This window comes from Spodoptera frugiperda, chromosome 19 (assembly GCF_023101765.2).
Source record: "Spodoptera frugiperda isolate SF20-4 chromosome 19, AGI-APGP_CSIRO_Sfru_2.0, whole genome shotgun sequence".
NCBI classification, from domain to species: Eukaryota; Metazoa; Arthropoda; class Insecta; order Lepidoptera; family Noctuidae; genus Spodoptera; species Spodoptera frugiperda.
Genome location: NC_064230.1, coordinates 6,811,382 through 6,835,897, shown reverse-complemented (window position 1 = coordinate 6,835,897; position 24,516 = coordinate 6,811,382). Strand labels below are relative to the sequence as shown.

The following is a 24,516-nucleotide window of genomic DNA, read 5'->3' as shown; positions in this document are numbered from 1 at the left end:
AACACTTACGCAGTCCTCAAACGAGTCTAATGTCCCAGAGGGCGCCACACTCGACTCGTCAGTAGCAGCGACAGTCGCCGCGTCGTGTGTCGCGGAATGCTGCTCATGAATATGAGCCTCTAGCATGGCTTGAAACTAGTCGAGTTCCTCGTCAAACAGTTACGTGAGAAAACCGATAACATAATAATTAAAATACATTTGATATACATATCTTATATATGTATGTATAAGATTCTTTAAACCCACTCTATTGTGCTAATCTTCTTCACAAGAGAATTACTCTTCATTTCAGAATTCAATCCTCTGTGAAGAATTCACTCCCACTCATTCCTCTATAAATCCAAATCCCCTCTCCCCTCCAATAGGGTAGATGACTAATTTCTATTTCAATGTCCGTCTTGTAGATTATTTTAAAACATTACACACGTATTTTTTATTTTCTCACGGAAACAAATACTTTCGAAGATATATTGATTTGAAATATCGCGTGACATCACTTCTAGGTACATTTTACACGTAGAAATGACGTATTTGCTCCCACTCTTAAACTTTGTTTCGTTTTAATCTCAGTATTGTTATCTTATATGACAAAATAAAAAAAAAAATACGTGTCTAATATTTTTTCATTACCTAACTGACGGACTAAATAGATGTTTTAATTTTCATACCCCGTCATCATACCTATTGCAAGCTTGCTTCAAACCAAAATATCTAAAGGCTAGCTATTAAAATGTACAGCTATGTCTCTTAGTGTATTCTTTATAGCATCGTACGTGGCGAAAGATATGCCGACAGCTATGGGGCCTTTTACCCAGTTCATGCTGAGACCTTTGAAGAAGCCACGCCACCCCTCAGACCTGGAAAATAACAAAAAAAAATAACGTAAATAACGTAACCCCTTTTATCCCTGAAGGGGTAGGCAGAAGTGCACATTACGGTAAAACGGGGTGAATAGAATTCAAGGGGTGAATAAATACAGGAACGCGGTGAATAGATATTAGAACATTTTCCCAACGTTTATTTACCCCTCTTCTGTATCTAATCTCCGAAACTACTGGTTCGATTTGAATTATTCTTTTTGTGCTGGATAGTTCATTTATCGAGGAATGCTATAGGCTATAAAACATCACGTTATAACCAATAGGTAGCCGAGCAGAGCGGGTGAAACCGCGCGGAAGTGGCTAGTGTAAAATACGTGTCTAATACCCACTTTCATTACCTAACTGACGGACTAAATAGATGTTTTAATTTTCATACCCCGTCATCATCCCTATTGCAAGCTCGCTTCAAACCAAGATATCTAAAGGCTAGCTATTAAAATGTACAGCTATGTCTCTTAGTGTATTCTTTATAGCATCGTATGTGGCGAAAGATATGCCCACAGCTATGGGGCCTTTTACCCAGACTTCCATGCTGAGACCTTTGAAAAATCCGCGCCATCCTTCCGACCTGAAAGAAAAAAAACTTACGTCAATAACGTCCCCTTTTTTTCAAGGGGTAGGCAGAAGGCATTACGGCACGTAATGCTATACACATTTGCATGCTTCGGCGTGCTCCGTTGCTCGACCGGAGTTCTACCACGGCCGAGCTGTACACTGACGAGAAACAACGCTTGCATGTGTTTCGTTGTTTGATGAGGTTACCGGAGGCCTTAAGGCCTTCCCAAACTTCCCCAATTCCCCTTAAATTCCTAATCCTTTAAAAGCCAGCAACGCACTTGTAACGCCTCTGGTATTTCAAATGTCCATGATATCCTTACCATCAGGTGAAACGTTTGCTCGTTTACCGGCTTGTTCCATAAAAAAAGAACAGGAAAAGAAAAATATGACAACAGTTTCTATGTCTGTCTGTCGGTCAGTCCTCTAGTTGCTCTATTTGCTCGTTCCAAAGTGTAGATTCCTATGGAGAAGAACGAGCAAGAAACTCCAAAGGTTACTCTTTTACAATCAGATTCACAATACAATACTTGGTTACATTGTTTCGATTGCTTCAACTATGTGAGAACAATGTAACACCAATATTCAGTCAAAGTGATCGAAAAAGACAGTCAGTATATGTTGTGATTATCAATATAATTACATGGTTGGCACTACTGTGTCTATTGTGTGCTTAGTTGTTAGAAAAATATGACTACTACCTTTGGTTACAAGGCAGAAGACTTGTAACCGTGCTTTTGTAAAAAAGCTATTAATATTGAAAAGGAATATGAATACTTGAGCATAAACAAATAATTCTATACTTAATTATATACAACGCCTTCCTCTCTTCTAATTTACTATTTGCTGTGCCCATCAGGGTCCACGATTGCTACCATGTTATTTATATTACCATCTTATCTTTACATTGTGGATTTGCAATAAAGAATTATGATTATGATTATGATTATGATTATACGATCATCTATAGAAGTATTTTATTTAAATTACAACAGTATATTACAGGCCGGCAACGCACCTGTGACTCCTCTGGTGTTGCGGGAGTCCATGGGCGGCGCTGATCGCTTACCATCAGGTGACTCGTTTGCTCGTTTGCCTCCTATTCCATAAAAAAACTTACTTGTAAACTACAACAAGAGTTTCCCCGATGCTCCGGTACGGGTAGGTGCCGTCGGTCCGGCGGCGCGCGGTCTGCATGCGCCGGCGCACGATGTCCAGCGGGTACGACGCCGTCTGCGCGATGGCGCCCGCGCACCCGCCCAGCGCCACGTTCACTAGCGCGCCTTGCGGCTTGCCGAAATATTCTGTCAACGATATAAATGATAAATGATATTTACTATGTAAACGAACAGACGGATCACCTGATGGTGCAATCGCCGCCGCCCATGGACACTTGAAACACCAGTGTAGTTACATAGTAAGCTTGCCGGCTTTTTGGGAGTTAGGAATACTAGAGTTAAGTGTTCGGGAATCGGGGATATGCGAAGATTGGAAAGGGAATTTAATGGCATTACTTTTGCAAATAGGTCACATGATGTAACTGTTTTACACGTCAATCTCTTAAATAACTAGATGAGGCCGGCTATAAATAGGATATTAGGTAATGTTTGTATGAATAAATCCAATAGTAATGGTTCTTTTCTCCGGAGCTGCGGACAACGTAAGAGGTTACCGGGGCTCCGGCATCCAAGCAGAAGTAGGAAGCGGGGTGGTTTTTAGTCAGTAAGAGTCTGACACTCCTCCCGCCTCGCCCAAGGCGGGAAAAGTTAGTGGATGATTTTCCCCCCAAAAACAGGGGTTGCTTTTTTAACAGAGATGTGCTATGTATGTATGCTGCGAAGATGTAATAGCTAAGCTGTGAAACTATGTGACTGTTTCCACTGATACTGAGTTATGTAGCTATGTGAGGAAGATGCGCAGCTCGAATATGCGATGTATCGGTAGTAATGGAATGCCGTCCGTCCATAGCACGCATCTTTCCATATAAAAATACAGCTTAGCTGAGTCCGTTTCCACCAGTGCTAAGCTATATGTACCAATAAATATGATTGGTGGAAGCCAAACGCATCCACAGCAACGTAGCATAGCACAAGTCTGGTGGAAAAGCATCCAAACGCTATCTTTCCCTCATCCTGATTGCCAAATTCTTAAGCTCATTATTTTACAATTAACCCAACAAGATTTTAAATTACTCAACACAACGTCACGCCTTTTATTCCCGAAGGGGTAGACAGAGGTGCACATTACGACACGTAATGCCGCTATACAATGTACACCCACATTTCACCATTTGTGTTAAAGTCCCATGTAATAGGGGGTGAGCCTATTGGCCATATACTGGCCACAATTCCAGACTCCGTGCTTATTAGCTGCGGTTAACGTAACAGGTTACCGGGGCTTCGGCTCAAAGCAGGCGAAGGAACAGGGTGGTTTTTAGTCAGTAAGAGTCTGACACTCGCCTCGCCAAAGGCAGGAGAAATCATTCGAATGATGTCCCCCCTCAAAAAAAAGTCTCCGTGCTATTACTGAGGATTTTTCGAAAAACCGAAAAAGAGTTTAAATGAATAAAATATGATTTATAATGACTTACCTAAATACTTATGTTTGAGCGTGTCGTATGTGAAGAAGGAGACGCCGGCGTAGGGAATCACGCCCAGCACCGTCGCGGAGTAGCCTCTGTGTAACATACATACATACAATTATAATACATCCTTATTTGGTCATCATCAGCCTATAAGTGTCCATTGCTGACCAAAGGCCTCTTCTCACACGGAGAAGGTTTGAGCATTAATCACCACACTTGCTTAATGCGGGTTGGCGATTTCAAACTTATAATTAGAAATACCGGCAACGCACTTATAACTCCTTCAGTGTTTCAGATACCCTTAGCGTTTATTGCTTACCATCAGGTGATACGTCTGCTCGTTTACCGACCTATCTATAAGTCCTTTCTATTACAAAACTGAAGAGTTTATTTAAACCCGCAAATCTCCGGAACTACTAGCCCAAATTTGAAAATAATTCTTTTTGTGTTACCTACTCCATTTATCAAGGCAGGCTATTGCCCGAATACTCAAACTCTACTCAATTTTAAGACGCTCTCAAATGTAGTTCTGTCGCTATCAATTCTTTATAAAATGACAGAGATAGCACGATATAACGATATTTAAGTACAACTTAAAATTGAGTAGCGTTTGAGTATTCGTATTCGGCATATAGAAGGCTATAAAACATCACGCTACGACCAACAGGGACCAAGCACGTACCTGTAAAGTGTCCTTAGCCCCTCATCCTGCGCTACCCTGACGAAGACAGTTCTTAATGTGCTGTATTCTGCGACGTTGGTGACGGCCATGCGAGCGCGGGCCATGTCCAGGGGATAGGTCGCTGACTGGGAGGTCACGCCGGCTAGGGAACCCGCTACTAGGTGCAGGACTGGGTGGGCTCTGGAATTAAGATCAAATTTTTTTATATATGTTTTAAAAAACGATACCCCCCACTAGAATATACCTCTTGCAGAAGGCACCACTGACGCGGGCGTTGCACACATTAAATACAATAGCGGATAGAATGGACCTATTTATATGTACACTCAACGAGTTCACTAGGGTAACATATGAGGTTGTGGTAAAGAGTTCCTAAATTTGTAAATGTTAGTAAGTAAGTTTAGGATCATGTTAATGTTAAGTTATGTTTATGTTTTATGTTCATACAGATATTTGGTTTTTATTTTTAAATTTAGAAGTACTGCATTTATCGTATTAGGTGTGCCTGTAAAGATAGATGTATTTAATGTTAAGATAAATAAATATGTAAATAAATAAAATAAATAAATAAATTTTCTCCTGGTTTGAGCATTAATCACCACACTTGCTCAATGCGGGTTGGCGATTTCAAACTTACAATTTGATATTAAAGGCCCAGGTTTCTTCACGATGTTTTCTTTCACCGTTTGTCAGTGGTGTCTAAATACTCTTAGAAAGTACATGTAACTCGGAAAAACGTCATTTTGGTACTTGCCGTCTCATCACGCTAGAGGCTACCACGACATATGAAAAGATGTACGGTACCAAAAAAGATATAAAGTTTTTAATATTGGAAATTCTTCATAATAAGCAATCATAATCAGTCATGCTTTATGACAATCAGATTTCTGTCACCATATTTTTTGTCGAAAATAACAAATTATAGTATGAAGATGAAGATATATCTGACTGCCTCGTTCGTCGAGTGTATCGACAAAGGGTATCGGGGTCGATTCCCGAGTCGTGCGAAGTATTGCTGAGGTTTTTTTCGGTTTTTCGAAGATTTCTCGGAGTCTAGAACTTATGCCCAGTATATGGCAATAGGCTTACCCCTATTACGTGGGACTTATTACACAAATGTTGTAAAGTGCGTGTACATTGTATAGCGGCATTACGTGCCGTAATGTGCAACTCTGGCTACCCCTTCGGGGCTAAAAGGCGTTGGATATATATGAATATATTGAAATTAGCAATGTGACTATCACTCTCACCTATATACGTTTGGGGACAAATTAGGAAACGTATTTTTGTATCAGCTTAGTACAAACTACAAAAGCTACTCACTTAGCACTCTGCGGCGTGTCGACTCCAAGCGCCTTCTTCCACTGCTCGTGCGCAGTGAACTGTATGGCAGCGTACGGCACTATGCGCGCCATGGTGGCGCTGTTGCCGCGCCAGAGGGCCAGCAGGCCCTCCGTGCGCGCGCACTTCAGGAGGAAGTTTATCGCAGCCCTCCAGGAGTAGGGGGTTTGTCTGTGAAAGGAAGACATGAATTTACCGTCATAACAGAAAACGCTTTTATGCATATGTTTCGGGAGATGCCATGCTAAGGTACTGCTGGGCGAGTAAGACCGGAGTGATACCACGGCCTAGCAGTACACCGACGTGAAACAATTCTTGCGTGCCATTCGCAATCTTTCCAATCCCCGATTCACCAACAACCCTTAAATTGATAACCCACAAAAGCCAACAACGCACTTGTAACGCTTCTGGTGTTGCGGGTGTGCATGGCCGGCGGCGATTGCTCATCAGCAGGTGATCTGAGTCCGTCTGCTCGTAAGCCGACCTATATACCATAAAGAAATAAACCTAAGATAAGGCATTCTATAGTATGTCCAATACATACTTATGTATTTGGTGCCTTAGTAGTCGAGTGGTCGCAAGTGCGATTGCCGAACAATGGGACTCGGCTATGATTTCCGGGTCGGGCAAAGTATTACCTACTGGCCTTTATTCGGTCCTCAAGCAATCTTCTTTGCATACATATACATATGTAGTTGGAATTATGGAGGACACAGAATATTCACAAACCCTCAACTAACACACTAGTAACTCCTCGGGTGTTTTTCGACGGTTATTAAGCCGGTAAACGACATTTTGGTTAAAACGGATCAACGGATGGTAAGCAATCGCGCTGCCCATGGACACTTGATACACAAGAGGCGTAACAAGTGCGTTGCGATTGCTTACCATCAGGTGATCCGTCTGCTAGTTTACCGGCTTATACCATAAAAAACACATAATACATACGAGATCTGGAAGTTGATCTTGGTGCGATCGAGCGGTGCTATGGCAGTCTTGGCGATGGCCCCGGCGGTGGCGCCGGCCACTAGTGACGTCACCACCGTGGTGCCGCGCCCCAGGCCCGAGTGGTCCAGGGGGGCTTTGTGGACTGCTGGCTCTGTGGAGACAAGCAAATACAAATTAAACAAGTTTTATTTCTAACTAGCTACTTCCGCGCTGTTTCACCCGCTCTGCTCGGCTCCTATCAGTCATAGCGTGAGATAGAAAAAAATACGTGAGACATAAATCTCCAGCCAGTAGCCAGTCTGTCTATTTCTTTGACGCAAAGCCAACAATTTGCCAAACATTTACGCGCTAATCTCCGGAACTACTGGTCCGATTTGAATAATTATTAATTTGTGTTGGATAGCCCATTTATCAAGGAAGGTTATAGGCTATAAAACATTACGCTACGATCAATAGGAGCCGAGCAGTGGGTGAAAATGTAGGAGTAGCTAGTTTCGGATAAATATCCGCTTTGTACCTACGTTACTACTTATTTGTTATGTCAATGAAAATGACATTAAGATATCATTCATACCGACTTATCAGCTCCATACATACAGACGACAGCAGATCAAACTACCCCTTTTCTCTTTACTCAATTTTCAATCTTATCACTGTGATATAAAGTCGAAAGTCCCATGACAAATTGCAGCAGGTTGACTTGCGCCTCTGTACATATATTATGAAAGTAAATAGGTTTATACTGCTGCTCATCAAGGTAAGACTCCAGTATAAACGGGTCTTCGAATGTGTGGAAGGGTCATACAAAAGCGAGACCATGATATAATGGTTTTGTATAGCTCGGTATTAACCAGTATAAACTGACCGTCGAATGTATGGAATGATCATACAAAGCTAGACCATGACATACTGGTTATATATAACTAGGCATAACCAGTATAACCTGACCTTCGAAAGTGCAGAAAAATCATACAATGCGAGGCCAAGATATACTGGTTATATGTAGCTCAGTAATAACCAGTACAACCTGACCGTCGAAAATGCAAAAAAAATCATACAAAGCGAGTCCAAGATATACTGGGTTCAATATATAGATCGATAAGCGACCAGTATAAACTGACCCTCGAATGTACGAAAAGTTAGAATAAAGCGAGTCCAAGATAAACTGGTATTTTATAGCTAGGTTAGTTCCATGAATAACCAGTATAAATTGACCCTCGAATGTATGGAAAGACTATAAAAAGCTAGACCATGATATACTGGTTTCAATATATAGATCGATTAGGAACCAGTATAAACTGACCCTCGAATGTATGGAAAGATTATACAATGCGAGTCCATGTTACACTGGTTAAGTATAGCCCGGTTTGTATACTTTCTTCTTATCTATTAGTATTTACTAAGAATTCTAGATAGCATTGTACGTCTAATGTTATCTCCGAGACAAGTATTTGATGTAATTTGTCAGAGATATTGCCATGTAGCAAGTACAAAGAGGAGATGCAGCAAGCCCGAAACATCAGAGGCGTTACAAGTGCGTTGCCGGCCTTTTGGGTGTTAGGAATGTAGGGATTGTTGGAGAATCGGAGATTAGGAAGATTGGGGAGTGGGGTTATTGGGCCTCCGGTAACCTCACTCACATAACGCATGCGTTGTTTAACGTCGGTTTTCTGTTCGACCATGGTATCACTTCGGTCGAGCCGACACAGCAGTGCTGAAGTATGGCGAGCCCATAAATTATTTAAATCGACTCTGGGTGTTTTTAGGCATTACCCTTTTTATTACTGACCTTTTTTGAACCTAGCAAATATGTTTCTAGACCTTTTTTGAGTAATTAATTACTAATTTTCTGTAGGTTAGCCTGATACAAGCATGTGTTCTTCTGTTTTCCTAATTATCAGCATTTTAAAGCTATGTATAACACTTTGAAACTAGTCGAAATTATATTAATATTATAAATGCGAAAGTTTGTGTGTATGTTTGTTACTCAATCACGTCAAAACGGCTGAAGGGATCGGGATGAAATTTAAATCAGGGATAGCTTATGGTCTAGAATAACACATATACTACACTTTATCCCGCGTGGCGCTGGTAGAAGCTATAGTATCTGATTAACTCACCATGATGCGTATGCGCCGGTGCTTGCCTGTCGCCGTGCAGGAGAGGGACACGCGCCTCTCCGACCGCCATCTTGTGACGTCACCACCTCACATTACTCGACAACACTGAAACGAAACAAATATCTATATATTAATACGTGATGCAAAAACTTTGGACCCCTTTTTACGAAAATTGCGCGGACGTAGGAGCATAAAATTTGGTACACTTATAGTTTATGTGAGAAGTGTAGAACGCTAATATTTTTAAAAAATAATGTTTATAAAGTACATTAAATTAAATCAATAAATTTAATTTAAAACATTACACACACTACCATGCATAGTATCTGATCGTATTTGACGAAACGTCAAAATCGACCGACATTGCGATGATATTCTCACGTCTCATTTGAATAGAGTTCTCCTGTTCGTGATGGTCGAATTTCGACCACTAGGCGACCACTAGTTGCTATAGTTACACTAATATAGGGTGACCGGTAATTAGTGAACGATATTTAAACACGTGATTGTACTCATGATTACAAACAACTTTCCCGAAGAAACTTTTTTTGTAAAGTCATTAGTTTTATTTTTATCGCGATGAGAAGACAACAAAATTTCAGTACAATCACCTGTTGAAATGTCGTTTCACTAATTACCAGTCACCCTTTGTACGGTGCAACCTTTAAAGTCAGCATTTTTACGCATCACACTCACACAGTTTACTCAATTTTTTTACTTTAGTTCATTATAGTAGAGAAGCCATCCATAGCACGCATCTTTCCATATAAAAAACATAGCTTAACTGAGTCCGTTTCCACCAGTGCTTAGCTATGTGTACCAATGAATATGATTAGTGGAAGCCAAACGCATCCACAGCAACGTAGCATAGCACATCTCTGGTGGAAAATAAGTCTAAATATCATTCAATTTAGAATTTTAACAAAACGAGAATCAAATTCATTTGTTTTTAAAGTGACAATTAAGGTCAGGGTGGCATATTCCGTCTATGGGGCGTAACCGTCTACTTGAAATAACGCTTCTTACAGTCGAGTTACAGCGTTTGTAATACGGTCGGTAAAACAACATTACTTTTAACTATAAATAAAATTCATCAGATTGGCGTTAGGCGCTATAAAAACGGGTAAAACAGTCTACAAAGTTTACTTACGTTTTTAAAGTGAAATGCAAGTGCCCTACGCTCCTGTATTTTTGAAGGTAAGTTTAAAATTATGTAACTTACAGTGTCGAATGAATTCAATATATATAGTGTAGGGTCGTTTTTAATCTTCAGTGTATTACTTTGCAAGATAACGCTACCAATGATCAGATTATTTAACGTAACAAATTTGTAACCTCGAAATGATTAAGTGCATAATTCCGTCTATTTTGAATGGGGCAAAATCATCATACGACGAATTTGCCCCATTACAGAGATCGTAAATCTTTTTTGTGTGTAACATTTACAGAATAATTGCCACCACAATATATTTTTTTAAAATACCATTTGATTTAGATAGGTTTTAAGTTTTTGATTGAATTAAAACGATTTGTGAATTAAAACGACCTTAACAAGACAATTACATATTTTTCTGTGTACGTTTATCTTAAGTTTAGTTTACTTTATCCGCGCCGTCTTCATCATTAACATGTTTATTTCACAAGAATATTTATGTTTTTTTGGGATGTTTTTAAAATTGTGTATATAAGTGTATACTCAAAAATCGAATCACCCAATGCTTTGTACTGTTGTATAAGGAGTAAAATCATAATTTTCGTAAATAGCGGTACTTATTTAACAAGTAGGTACCTATTTAACAAATGTGATGATAACGCTCCACTAAAATATGTTGACCACCCCTGTTGGCATAAACATGCCGAAATAGCCCCTAAAAATGATTTTTACGTATTAAACCAGACAGAGACGTTATTTTAAAGATTGTGAAACACAGAATTCATTGTCACTTACAGAAGTATATTACAAATACGTATTTTATTAAAACAATTAAAGATTTCAATAAATTCTTCGATTATGACGGATTTTTCCGATTTTAGAAGGGAAAATCCGTCTACTGCTCAAATTTTAAAAAACAGTTAATATCCTGGCACTGGCGACAATTTAATTTAAAAAGGTCCCGGCATTTCAAAGCTTAATAGATTCTCATTTTGATGAGACCATATCATTGATCATACATCAACACGTTCATCCGATACGGAGACTCAAATGTGAGTAAAAAAAAACTATGCCGGCATTAGCCACCCTGACCTTACCTTAATATTTTTTCAGCTATGCATAAAAAGCTACACCTCATTGCTGAGAGAATTTCCACCTTAAACCTTTGGAATACGGTTGAAAATCCATTAGAGAATATTGTTAATTTGTTACACTTCGATCTACACAAAGTTGCCAAAAGATTTTCAACCTTAACTTTTGAGAATAGAGTTGCAAATCGATTGTAGAGTTAGGTAATTTAGTATACCTTGATAAGCGGTCATTACTATTGTACTGAGTGAGTCGATTGGTAGGCACTCAATGGAATTAGATTGACCTCTGGTATGTGACCGAGTTTAGTTCAAACGTAGTTATTTTAATAGGGAGTTAGAATCAAAGAATTCTATTCTTTACTATCTTCTGCCAATGGATTTGCCCGCGTTCCTGTGAGATATCCTATCAGCCAAGTGCAATGAGGAGACTAAACTAGGGAGTAAAGTGCGGGTCTGCGGACGGCGAGCAAAGGTAGCTCGTCGCCCGAACAGAACCAGACCCGTGCGTGCGGCGCGTCGCGTTCCGCGCGCGCCTCAAAGAGCCATCAGACCACCACAGATGGGGCCCAGCAGGGCTGATGCCTGATCCGGAGCTGCGGACTACCTAGCGGGTTTACCGGGGCTCCGGCTCGAAAAGCAGCAGTAGGAAGGGGATGGTTTTTAGTCAGTAAGAGTCTGACACTACCTCTCACCTCGCCCAAGGCGGGAGAAGTCATTGGATGATTTTGCTCCCTTACAAAAATCCAAGTCAGCTCATATTCTGTCTGTATACCAAATTTCGTCAAAATCCGTTCAGTAGTTTCAGCGTGATTGACGGACAAACATCTAAACAAACAAACTTTGGTATTTGTATATGCTTGTGTTGCAAGTTATAGTCGCCATGATCATTATGGCAAACCCCACCATAAGTCGGCCCACTATCATCCCCTTTTTTTAAGGGGGAAAATCATCCGTCCACTTTTGTCATTGTGTCACGACTCTTACTGACTAAAAACCACCCCGTTCCTACTCCTGCTTTGAGCCGGAGCCCCGGTAAACTTTTACGTTGTCCGCAGCTCCGGATATCGTGAGGAAACCTAGGCTTATTTATTAGTATACGTGGGAAACCCAATGCTTGCAACGTTTTGCATCAAAACAAAACAAACTCATAATAGTATAGCTACAATAATATTTGCGTATTTATTTTTACATCGCCTGCCTGACTGCCTCGTTGGTCGAGTGGTCGCAAATGCGACTGCCGGACAATGGGTCTCGGGTTCGATTCCCGGGTCGGGCAAAGTAGGTATCACTGGGCTTTTTTCGGTTTTTCGAAAATTTCTCAGTAGTAACACGGAGACTAGAATTGTGCCATATAGCAATAGGCTCACCCCTATTACATGGGACTTATAACACAAATGGTGAAAAGTGTGTGTACATTGTATAGCGGCATTACGTGCCGTAATGTGCACCTCTGCCTACCTCTTCGGGGATAAAAGGCGTGACGTTATTTTTCCATCGATGTTTTGTATCGCTACTGTAATGTGACGTCTGTCAGATATTTTTATTACGGCGAAGCTATACATAGCCCACGCACTACGCTAGATACATAGTACATAGTTAGATACATACATAAAAACATTGAATCAGATTCCTTTGGGATGAGATGTAATATTTTAAAAACTGCTCTCAAAAATGTTGTTTTGTTTACAAACAGACTTTTTGGTCAACTTTTGTGGCGCTTTTTATCCCCAAAGGGGTAGGTAGAGGTGCACATTACTGCACGTAATTGACGTAATGCCGCTATACACAATAATGTACACCCACCATTGTTGGTATAAGTCCCATGTTATAGGGGTGAACCTATTGCCGTATACTGGACACACTTCCAGACTCCGTGTTATTATTAGGAAATTATCGAAAAACCGAAAAAAGCCCAGCAATACTTTTTCCGACCCGGGAATCGCACCCAAGACGACGCGACGATCTCCGGCCACCGTAAGTGCGGGGCGGCGAGCAAGGATAGCTCGCCGCCCGACCAGAACCAGACCCGTGCGTGCGGTGCGTCGCGTTCTGCGCAAGTTCAAAGAGCCATCAGACCACCACAGATGGGGCCCAGTAGGGCTGATGCCTGATCCGGAGCTGCGGACTACCTAGCGGGTTTACCGGGGCTCCGGTTCTACAAGCAGGAGTAGGAACGGGGTGGTTTTTAGTCGGTAAGAGTCTGACACTCCCTCCCGCCTCGCCCAAGGATGGAGATATCATTGGATGATTATCCCCCTCAAAAAAAGCATCCCATATACTTCCAATTAACATTATTAATGGTTAAAATTTGCGAGCGAGTCTCTTGGTTTATCTGTATGTTTGTTACTTAATCACGTCAAAACGGCTGAAGGGATTAGGATGAAATTTGGAACAAGGGTAGATTATGGTCTGGAATAACACATAGGCTAGTTTTTATCCCACGGAAACGCGAACGAAGCCGCTGGCAGAAGCTAGTCACATATATTTTAATATCAATATTAGTTGGGATTGCCTGTTGCTATGGCAACCAATTACCGACATATAACACACCTCCTATTAATTGTAATCTAATGATAGTGACGTGTGGAAGATACCTTATCTCTGTATCGCATAGAGACAACAGCTCTATCAATCTATGGAGGTTTAAATTCACAGCTCTAGTAGGTAATTAGAAAGATAATTAATACACGACTTACATGTAACACCCATTTTTCATGAGTTATGTTATGAGAACCATAAAATATTAGAGTTTGAGATTGTCACATAGATTCTGCTTACTTCAAGTGTGGGCTCGCCATGCTTCAGCACTGCTGTGTCGGCTCGACCGGAGTTTTACCACAGCCGAGCGGAAAACCGACCGTGTTTCTTTTAATCCCCGATTCCCCAACAACCCGTGTATACCTCCCAAAAGGCCGGCAACGCACTTGTAACGCCTCTGGTGTTTCAAGTGTCCATGGGCGGCGGCGATTGCTTACCAGTTACCATCAGGTGATTCGTCAGTTCGTTTACCGGCTGTTTGTGGTCAATAAAACGAATTGCTTGTGGTTGTGATTTTGTATTGAAGAATAAACGAAAAATATGACAATAATTAATGAAAACGAAAAATAATAAAAAAACGACTGCGCTCGGCCGTTGCGATCGGCGAGTGTCGCCGCTGCCGCTCGCATGCAGCGCGCTGGCGTCGCGGCATCCCTTTCCCCCGGCCCCCGCACGGTGCGTCGTCGCTGGCTCGCGGCGTTAACATGCTCCCCCCCTGGAAACTTGGTTTTCAGTAGGAGTGATGTCGACAGGCAGTGGGCAGATCTTGCTGAAGCTGCGTAAGATTTCCCCCGAAGCTGTCCGGATTTTGGCCACTCGAGAGACGCCATCTTTACCGGTGTGTACCGCCAACACTCGTCCTAGTCGCCACTTCAGTGGGGGCTGGTTTTCTTCTTTAATAAGAACAAGTGTGTTCTCGTTCAAATCGCCTTTATTCTTCTGCCACTTAGTGCGAGTTTGTAGTTCGCTAACGAATTCCTTTGACCATCTCTGCCAAAAATGTTGGCGCATTTGTTCGATCCGGTCATATCGCGGCAAGCGGTAGGTGGCAGCGTCAGTGATGTCCTCGCAGATTGGTGTGGTGAGTGGACGACCAATCAAAAAGTGTGCCGGTGTCAATGCCAGCAGGTCAGCGGTGTGATAGAGGTGTCAGCGGACGCGAGTTGAGAACGGCCTCGACTTGTACCAATACCGTGTAGAATTCCTCAAACGTGAGGTTACTGTTACCTACAACGCGTCGCAGGTGATACTTGCAGGACCGTACTCCTGCCTCCCACAAACCACCAAAATGAGGCGAGTAGGGAGGAATAAATTTAAAAGAAATTTCATCCCCAGCCATGCTATCCATCAACGTTGCTGAATTGTTAGCTAGAAAATCTCCTAAATCTTTGGCAGCACCTACATAATTTTTCCCATTATCTGAGTAAATGACAGCAGGTTTACCCCTGCGTGATATAAATCTCTTAAGACAAAGAAGATACCCATTAGTTGTCAGAGTTGTCACCAGTTCGAGATGGAGCGCTCGAGTAGCAAAACAAACAAAAATACAAATATAACATTTAATTAACCGCGAACCCTTGCCTTGACGGTTCAAAATGTGAACAGGACCGCAATAGTCTGTGCCCGTGATCAAGAACGGAAAACCCGGTTTCAACCGGCTAGACGGTAAGTTGCCCATTATTGGGCTTAACGTTTTACCTTTCATTCTAACGCAACGCAAACACCTTTGAACTGTAGACCTAGCTAAATTCCTACCACCGAGTGGCCACCATTCTTCGCGGATGGTAGCGAGCAATGATTGCGGACCCGCGTGAAGTAGGTATTTATGCTTGAACTCAAACAAAAGCGAAGTAAACTTATGTTTACTACAGATTAGTATAGGGTGCTTTTTATCGTAGGTAAACTCATCGGAGTTACCCAACCTACCTCCCACTCTAATAACCAAATCATCACAGAAAAATAAATTAAGTCCCGACATATTACGCGAATATTTTATATTTGACGATTTAATCGATAAGGACTTATACTCATCCGGGAATGAATCTATTTGACTTAGTCTCGCGAGTAGAATAGTAGATCTACGTAATTCCTCGACTGATAACGCACCCTGTATGTGATTAGTTTTATGACGAGTGTTGTGAATAAAACGCAACATATACGCAACACATCGTGTCATACGAACGAAAGAAGAAAATTTGTCAAAAGGAAACGAATTGCACGACGCATGTAAACCAACTACTTTGTCAGGTTTCAACTCAGGTAAGTCACTAGGTATGTCAGGTAAGTTATATTTCTCTAAGTTACCGTCGAGAATGAACCCGGGACCGTTCCACCACAAGTCCTTGTGGACTAGTTCAGGTAAGTTTACCCCGCGAGTTAACATATCAGCTGGGTTAAGTACGCCGCTTACATGTGACCAGGTACAACCAGAAGTCAAGTCATTAATTTCGACTACTCTATTTTGAACGAAAGTTTTCAACGCAATAGGGTGAGTACGCAACCAACCTAAAACAATAGTTGAATCTGTCCAAAAATACGTATTATTAAATGTTAAATTAATGGATTCAATAATCTTCTTATAAAGACGCGCGCCTACTAGCGCGCCACACAACTCGAGTCGCGGTATGCTTACCGGCTTCAGAGGTGCGACCTTACTTTTCGCGCACAACAATTTAACGACGGATTCATTAGATGTACTAACGCTACGAATGTACGCACAGGCGCCATACGCGTCCTGTGAAGCATCGGTGAATATATGCAACTGTAGGTATTGTACGTGTTTCGTGGTAACGTGTCGCGGAACGCGTATTTGAGGTAAGTATTGAAAAGAACTGACAATTTTACTAAATAAACACGCCAAATCAGGAGACACAGGATCATCCCATCCGATTTTATAAAGCCATAACTTTTGTATAAGTATTTTCGTAGTAATTATAACCGGGGCTAATAACCCCAGCGGGTCATAGATTTGAGATATAAACGAAAGTATTTTTCTTTTAGTTAGTTGTGAAACGTCAACATCGATATTTAAATTAGTTTTAAAATGCAATTCATCGCTACTATTACACCAAACCAAACCTAGTGTTTTACATTGCGCGTTCTTGTCAAGTGATAATGATTTTGTGCAACTATCCGACGGACTGACATCAAAATTAAACGACCATTTGCGTAATGGAAAACAACCTGAAAGTAAGGTCTTGTTAATGTTTTCACACAACGTCAACAACTCCTGCTTATTATCATGAGAAAATATCAAATCGTCACAATAAAATGAATTTAATATATTAGACGAAACTAGTTCGTCATCGCATTCGAACGCTAACTGTCGTAAACACCTCATCGCGAGGTACGGAGCTGAGGCGGTGCCGTAGGTCACAGTATTCAACTGATATATACCTAACGGCTCTTGTTTACTATCCCGCCATAAAATGAGCTGAAGTTGACGTTGGTCGGCCTGCACGAGTACTTGTCGGAACATTTTCTCGACGTCAGCGCATGCAACGAAAGTATATTGTCGAAAACGGAGAAGAATGCCTACTAAGTCGTTTAATAACGGAGGACCGATCAGCTGTAGGTCATTCAACGACTTTCCTGACGATGTTTGTGCGCCGGCGTCGAAAACTACGCGAAGCTTTGTAGTGGTACTTTCCCGTTGAACGCAGTGGTGTGGTAAGAAGTAGTACGGTGGTAGGTATCTATCAATACGCGTCATGTGCCCCAATGCTAGGTATTCCTTAAGAAAATCGGAGTACATGCCTTTTAGTTCCGGCGAACGATCTAACTTCCTTTCTAAGGAAAGAAACCTATTCTTCGCTGACTCATACGAATCGCCAAGCGAGTTAGCCGATTCACGTAACGGGATTCGAACTGCGAATCTACCTTCAGAATCACGTATGGTGGTGGAAGTAAATAGATCTTCACACAACCTATCGTCTTCGGTGTAAGTATTATTACTCGATTTGCCACTGTCAACCTCCTCTAGTTCCCAAAAACGTTTCAACTGACCTTCGAGTGACGTTGACAATGAACAGTAGATTATATTATTATTACTACTTGTTTGGTTATTAGTAGATAATACTTTATTACCTAAAACCGTACCCGAAATAACCCACCCTAAACGCGTGTTTTGTAGGTAAGGCCCGGTAGGTAAACGAATTAAGCCTACTTGTAATAAATCCCAGAACACATCCGCTCCGATCAAAATATCTATTTCAGAGGGTACATAGTAGTCTGGGTCCGCAAGTTTAACGTTTTGCGGGATTTGAAACGAATTGAAATCTAAACGACTATTTGGTAAACAAAACGAACGTACGTTTAAACGTCTACTAAAATCGTTAAATCTCGAACGTATGACAAGGTCACAGGACTGTTCTGAACACATGACACTGTTACCTATCCCCGATATATTGAGAGTGGACTGTATTGTAGGTAAACGTAATTTTTTACATAACGATTCTGTAACAAAACATCGTTGGCTACCACTATCGAGCAGGGCGCGCGCAACTACGTATGTGCTGTTATTATTACAGACTTCAACGAGAGCTGTTGAAAGCAGAACCTGGTCTAATGTGTTAGACTGCACGGCTTGTTTCGAGTGATAAGAAGTGATAGAGTTTGTACCTAACGAAGATGTGTTCGCATGTGCACTGTCCGTCGCGTTGTTAGCTGGCGCGTCAGTGTGCGTTAGCGTAGGAATATAACGAAGTGAGTTACAACTCGCGGTGTTGTCAACGTGAATTAAGCTGTTATGTTTCTGCGCACATTGTTTGCATGGACCAAACTGACAATCGTCTAATGCATGTCCAGTACGTAAGCAATTCGTGCATATTACATTCCTTTTATTTTGAACAAACGTAAGCCTATCCTGGACAGGTAAATTAAGGAATGTAATACACGAATACAACGCGTGGCTTCCGTCGCACATAATACATTTAAAAGCGCGCGATGATTTTGCCGCGGACGTACTTGCGCGAGTCAGCTGTTTGTTAGCGACAAAACTACGCATTTGTTGACTTTGGGATGAATTAATTATAGATCGTTTTGGAGAATCGGTATTTTGTTTATGTCCTTGAGCCTTTAACATATCAAGGACGTCTGAACGGTTTTTTAAAAATTCAATAATATCATCTAACTTAGGTTTGTAGTCCTTTTCAAAGGTGTTCTTTTTATCTTCCCATTTTTGGCAAGTGTTAGGATCGAGTTTAGTTGTTATTAGAAAGATGACTAACGTGTCCCAGTGTTCTGTGGACTCGCCTAAGTTTTTTAATGACCTTAAGTTTTTAAGTACTGAATCTATTATTTTTCTAAGTTGAACGGGTGATTCTTTAGTTATAGTAGGTAACGTAAACAACGATTGTACATGATTGTTAATTAATAATTTATTGTTGTCGAATCTATTAGTTAGTAATTCCCAAGCCACTGCGTAGTTATCCGAACAAAAATCCAATGATTTTATTACTTGCAAGGCACTTCCTTTTAATGAAGAACGTAAGTAATGATATTTTTGAATAGGTGTAATTTCCGTTGCGTTATGAATGAGAGATGTAAACGTGTCGCGAAATTCTAGCCAATTCTCGATTGTACCGTCAAAGGAAGGCAACGTGATGGTAGGTAATTTGACGCTGTTAGTGTTACCTTTCGTAGGTTTGGTGATGTTATCGTCACCTTTGTTACAAATACACGTCTTAGCCAACGACATACTACTGTAGAATTGTGATTCAATGGATTCTCGAATCTCTAATTGTGTTAATAACTCTGGCTCATCACTCAAACCCTCGATCTCACTTTGAACTTCCTGGAAGTCGCTAAATATCGTTTCGGTGTTGGCCACACGTAATTTTATTTCGACGACCTGTTGTTCTAATATATTGGTTTTATCTAGTGAATTTATATATTTTTCAAATAAAGTAAGCCTACCACGAAGATTACCTCGTTTCCTAACCAACTCACGCAACTCCGAATCTCGACCCATGTTGATGGTTGTTTATAATACAAAAGGAAAGTACTTACAAGTATCACCCGGAGTATGTAGAGAAGAATAATAATTGGTACACTCACTCACTATAAACGAATACACGGTAATGATACACTTCGAAACCTTATTCACAACCACGTGCTTTACCACTTTTCTTCCGAAGTTTCTGGCGAAATCCGGCTCGAAGGACCAATGTTTGTGGTCAATAAAACGAATTGCTTGTGGTTGTGATTTTGTATTGAAGAATAAACGAAAAATATGACAATAATTAATGAAAACGAAAAATAATAAAAAAACGACTGCGCTCGGCCGTTGCGATCGGCGAGTGTCGCCGCTGCCGCTTGCATGCAGCGCGCTCGCGTCGCGGCATCCCTTTCCCCGGCCCCGCACGGTGCGTCGTCGCTGGATCGCGGCGTTAACACCGGCTTATACCTTAAAAAACCCTTAATCGACGAGTTTATGCATTAAAAATAAAATAGCATGGTAAACAGAATTAAACAACATACATACATAATCGTCACGCCTTTTATCCCTGAAGGGGTAGGCAATTAAACAAATACATGTAAAATACTAAATATGTACATGTAAAAGGACTAAGGGGGGGGGGCTTTGTTCAGCAGTGGACGTCTCTCGGCTGACGATGATGATGATGAAGTAAAATACACTTACACTTAATAATAAATCAGAGTCGACTCGACTATAGAAGCAGTAACGATGGCTCTTCAAGCTGACGCTCTTAAACTTAATAAACTTGCTTTGAATCGAGAAGCTTGCACAGCTTGCTTCACTGACAGACAGACTGACAGACTTATTCTAAAGCCTGTACTATTACGGATTAATTTTAAACCTTTTTCTAACTCTGTACAAACCGACTGCCGACATTGAAATGACTGAGAATTATGACGATTTGTGATCAGACAAATATATGTATAAATAGCCATTTTTTTTTTGATAAAATAGCTATAAATAAATTGTACTTATCTAAATCTAAAGATAGAGTACATATTTTTAACTGCAACACATGTATTTTATTTGATAAAATCTGTCTACGACATCTGTGCGGACTTTAGACTCCTATTTTTGGCATAATCTGATGATTCGGTGATAAATAAGTGGCTACAGCATTTTGATGACTTTGTAAAAATTGCTGTCGATGATAGCGGGTTTTTTTGAGGGGGCAAGATCATCCAATGACTTCTCCCGCCTTGGGCGAGGCGAGAGGGTGTGTCAGACTCTTACTGACTAAACGTACTAGTAGTAGGAACAGGGTGGTCCCTGTTCCTACTACTAGTACGCAGCTCCGTATTTTAAGCCGGTAAACGAGTAGACGGATCACCTGATGGTAAGCAATCGACGCCGGCCATGGACACTTGAAACACCAGGGGCGTTATAAGAAACGTTAGTTTAGTTAGTGCGTTGCCGGCCTTATGGGAGTTAGGAATTTAAGGGTTGTTGGGGAATCGGGGATTGGGAAGATTGGAAAGGAGGTAATTGGGCTTCCGATAACCTCACTCACACAACGAAACAACGCTGTGGTTGTTTCACGTCGGTGTACAGCTCGGCCGTGGTATCACTCCGGTCGAGCCGACACAGCAGTGCCGAAGCATGGCGAGCCCACACTTAATAAGAAGTATATGCACTATCTTTCTGTTAGCGGTTTCAGTTCAGAGGTTTCAGGTTAAATTGGTTGGTACAATCGTCCGGCCAATCAGTACCCTTAGCACATGCTTGCTTTACGTTAAACGAAAACGAAACGAGAGCGCGTTCGGCGCTCTTATTGGTTGGTTTGTTCGTGCCTGCCAATCAGACGCATCCCACGCAACGGATTTTAGTTCGTCTTGTATAGAAACTCATACAACTGCGTCCACTGATCCGCATCGTACGGACCGCATCATCGGCAATGCCTACATGCGATGCGTACTGATGACGTCATACGGAATGCGTGCGATGCGGGCCTGTGGACGCTTATCTGGCTGATGATGTGATGTGATTACGTTCATACAAAGGTTTTAATTATCTTTCTTGTTAATTTACTTCTTTTAATACGGCATTGTTCTTCGTAAACATAGATTAAATTCATTACTTTGTCATCAAAATGTTGCATAATGGAGTTTCTTGCCTTACTTACAACTACTACCTACTTACTATTTATCCACTAACTTATACAATAAATTAGCTACTTCCGCACGGTTTCCTACCCGCTCTGCTCGGCTCGTAATGATCGTAGCGTGATGTTTAATTTAATTTTTAATTAGCCTATAACCTTCCTCGGCAAATTGTCTATCCGACATAAAAATAATATATATTTTGTATCATATAAAGGGGCTGTCATGTTCCGATTAGGAAAAAAGCCCTAATAAAAATTAGATTAAAAAAAAAAAAAAAGACATAAAAATAATTACTCAAATCGGACCAGTAGTTCCGGAGATTAACGCGTTCAAACAAACAAAGCTGAAGAGTTTGTTTTATTAGTATAGTTAGATGTGAAAGTTTGTGTGTATGTTTGTTACTCAATAACGTCAAAACGGCTAAAGGGATCGGGATGAAATTTGGAGCAGGGGTAGATTATGGTCTGGAAATATACATAGGACACTGTTTATCCCACAAAAACGCGGGCGAAGACGCAGACAAAAGCTAGTACTTTATGAAGCAGATATTATGTTTTTCTGTCTGTCTGTCGGTTCTCACTAAATTTAAACATATTTGTACTGCATTCAAGTGTTTTAAATTAACATAATTATTTAATTAGTATTCACAAACGAATTGTGTGATGTCATTGTTTTGGAACAAAAGCAAATCAAAGTACACTGCTAAAGTAAATTCTGTTAATACATTTTGTACTTTATACTTATGTATTAGAGTTTAAATTGAATTGATGAGTTGAGTATAACTTGAGGCGCTGGTCTATATACATATAATATGTATGTATAAAAATAAATGGATGTAAGTTTAACCTCTACATGACTTGAGTGAAATTAACATCAACAGCGGGAGACAGTCCACTGCTGGACTATGAGCCTCCTCTACATAAGAGGGTTTGCCATAATCTCCGCAGGCAGGCGGGTTGGAGATCGCAGTGTAAAAGGTTCAGGTTTGTCAGAGAGTGGTGCTGCACGGTCTTATAGTTATGTTCTATTTTTAATGTTGCCCTAAACTAGGATTACCTCCTGTGTCGTGGGTGTGTTTATAAATATAGAAGTTCACATACACATGACACGTTTCTTTAAGGGGTAAAATCATCCAATGGATTCTTCTGCCTTGGGCAGGGTGAGAGGGAGTGGCAGACTCTTACAAACTAAAAACCACCCCGTTGCTCCTGTTTTTCGACCCGGAGATACAAATGATACTTTGGGTGTCATGAACTGAGTCAACAATTTGTGGGTTACACAAAAATAGTTGCTCCATGTGGGAATCGAATCTGCTGCATGTTGCATGGCAGCCAGTTGCCCACCATCACACCAACCATGCAGTATAAAACGATCAGATACATCAAAGAATTCTGATGTCCAGTAATTGTTAAATATGTACCTAGTCTCTAAGTAGATAGATTATTATGATACCCACTGTAAGAGAAGTGTGGGGACAATTTTTATATCTACTCTGCATACATTTATAATCACACATTTTTTATGGCAACTATAATTGAATGCTTACAGTTATCAAATTGTTTTGATAACCTTCAAAAATGTTAGACTAAATATCGTAACATGTTATCTAACAGAGGTTAAATAAAAGATAAAATAAATAGTAAAATAAAACGAAAATGATAAGTTTTAAACTTAAGCATTCCTTATCATAGAAATGACTGCTAGATGGCGATGATATTGCAAAAAATGTAGATATAACTCATTATCAAAGTCCAAATAACAAGATCGTCAAATAAAAACATTAAATTTTTATCATTTTCGTAATAAAACACGCGAAAAACGAATTTTGTAATTTACGAAAACGTTATTCCGCCATTACGTCACCAAAAACAACCTGTTTTTATTTTTAATGTTTACAAACTTTATGCGAGGCAAAGGCAGACAATGATACGTCCTTTAAAAAAAAATTGTTTTGATTACGAACTCAATAGTTCAAAGTCTACATTTTAACCTTGGAACTAGAAGTTTGGGGCTAAAGACTGTTGAACGACATCGATGAACTAAAAATAGACTCATAGGAAGTATTCGTAGCGGCGCCACACCGAAAACTTACCTAATATTTATATTCGCACACACCATAGGATTTTTTTGTCGAAAAAAACAACTTTTATCCTTATAATCACACAAAGGTACACTTTTAGAAGGTTTAAGTGGTGATTCGAAGTGTAATTTGGGAAGATTCGACACTGTAATAGTTCGTTGTTTAGTCAATAATTTTCATTTATTAAGAAAATAGTGAAAAACACTGCGTAACACTTTGCACTGCACAACTCGACCTCACAATCAGCTGTCACCTGTCACAACTCTGCATTAAGCTGAATGACAGTTCGTTACTTTACTGACAGAATAGAATAGGGTTGCAAGATCACGGTACAATATCCTACTGTTTACAATAGGGTAGATGACTAATTTTCATTTTAAGTCTTTGACTGCCAATAGAAAACTGTTGAAGGCAAATCCTCCGCTAACGTCGGTCTCCGGTGACCACCACCAGCGTGTTAA

General features: G+C 40.6%; 2 protein-coding genes across 3 annotated transcripts; both read right to left on the bottom strand.

Moving 5' to 3' along the window:
• Nucleotide 1: 1 nt before the first annotated feature.
• Nucleotides 2–24,333, bottom strand: LOC118281167 (mitochondrial coenzyme A transporter SLC25A42). 2 transcript variants are annotated; one of them, XM_050700765.1, is made up of 9 exons: nucleotides 24,068–24,333; nucleotides 9,112–9,216; nucleotides 6,992–7,142; nucleotides 6,026–6,214; nucleotides 4,703–4,882; nucleotides 4,027–4,112; nucleotides 2,557–2,740; nucleotides 1,421–1,449; nucleotides 2–828 (listed from the first exon to the last, which is right to left on the bottom strand). In XM_050700765.1, the coding sequence occupies exons 2-9, from the start codon at nucleotides 9,179–9,181 to the stop codon at nucleotides 719–721; spliced, it is 999 nt and encodes a 332-aa protein (XP_050556722.1). In that variant the 5' UTR covers nucleotides 9,182–9,216; nucleotides 24,068–24,333; the 3' UTR covers nucleotides 2–718. The 2 variants fall into 2 exon arrangements, with proteins under 2 accessions (XP_050556722.1, XP_050556721.1); XM_050700764.1 differs by lacking the exon at nucleotides 1,421–1,449 and having other exon boundaries at nucleotides 2–857.
• On the bottom strand, nucleotides 14,395–18,204 carry LOC126911801 (uncharacterized). Its single transcript, XM_050700662.1, has 2 exons — nucleotides 15,739–18,204; nucleotides 14,395–15,014 (listed from the first exon to the last, which is right to left on the bottom strand). Exons 1-2 carry the CDS (start codon nucleotides 17,645–17,647, stop codon nucleotides 14,593–14,595), a joined length of 2,331 nt encoding a protein of 776 aa, XP_050556619.1. The 5' UTR covers nucleotides 17,648–18,204; the 3' UTR covers nucleotides 14,395–14,592.
• Nucleotides 24,334–24,516: the final 183 nt, after the last annotated feature.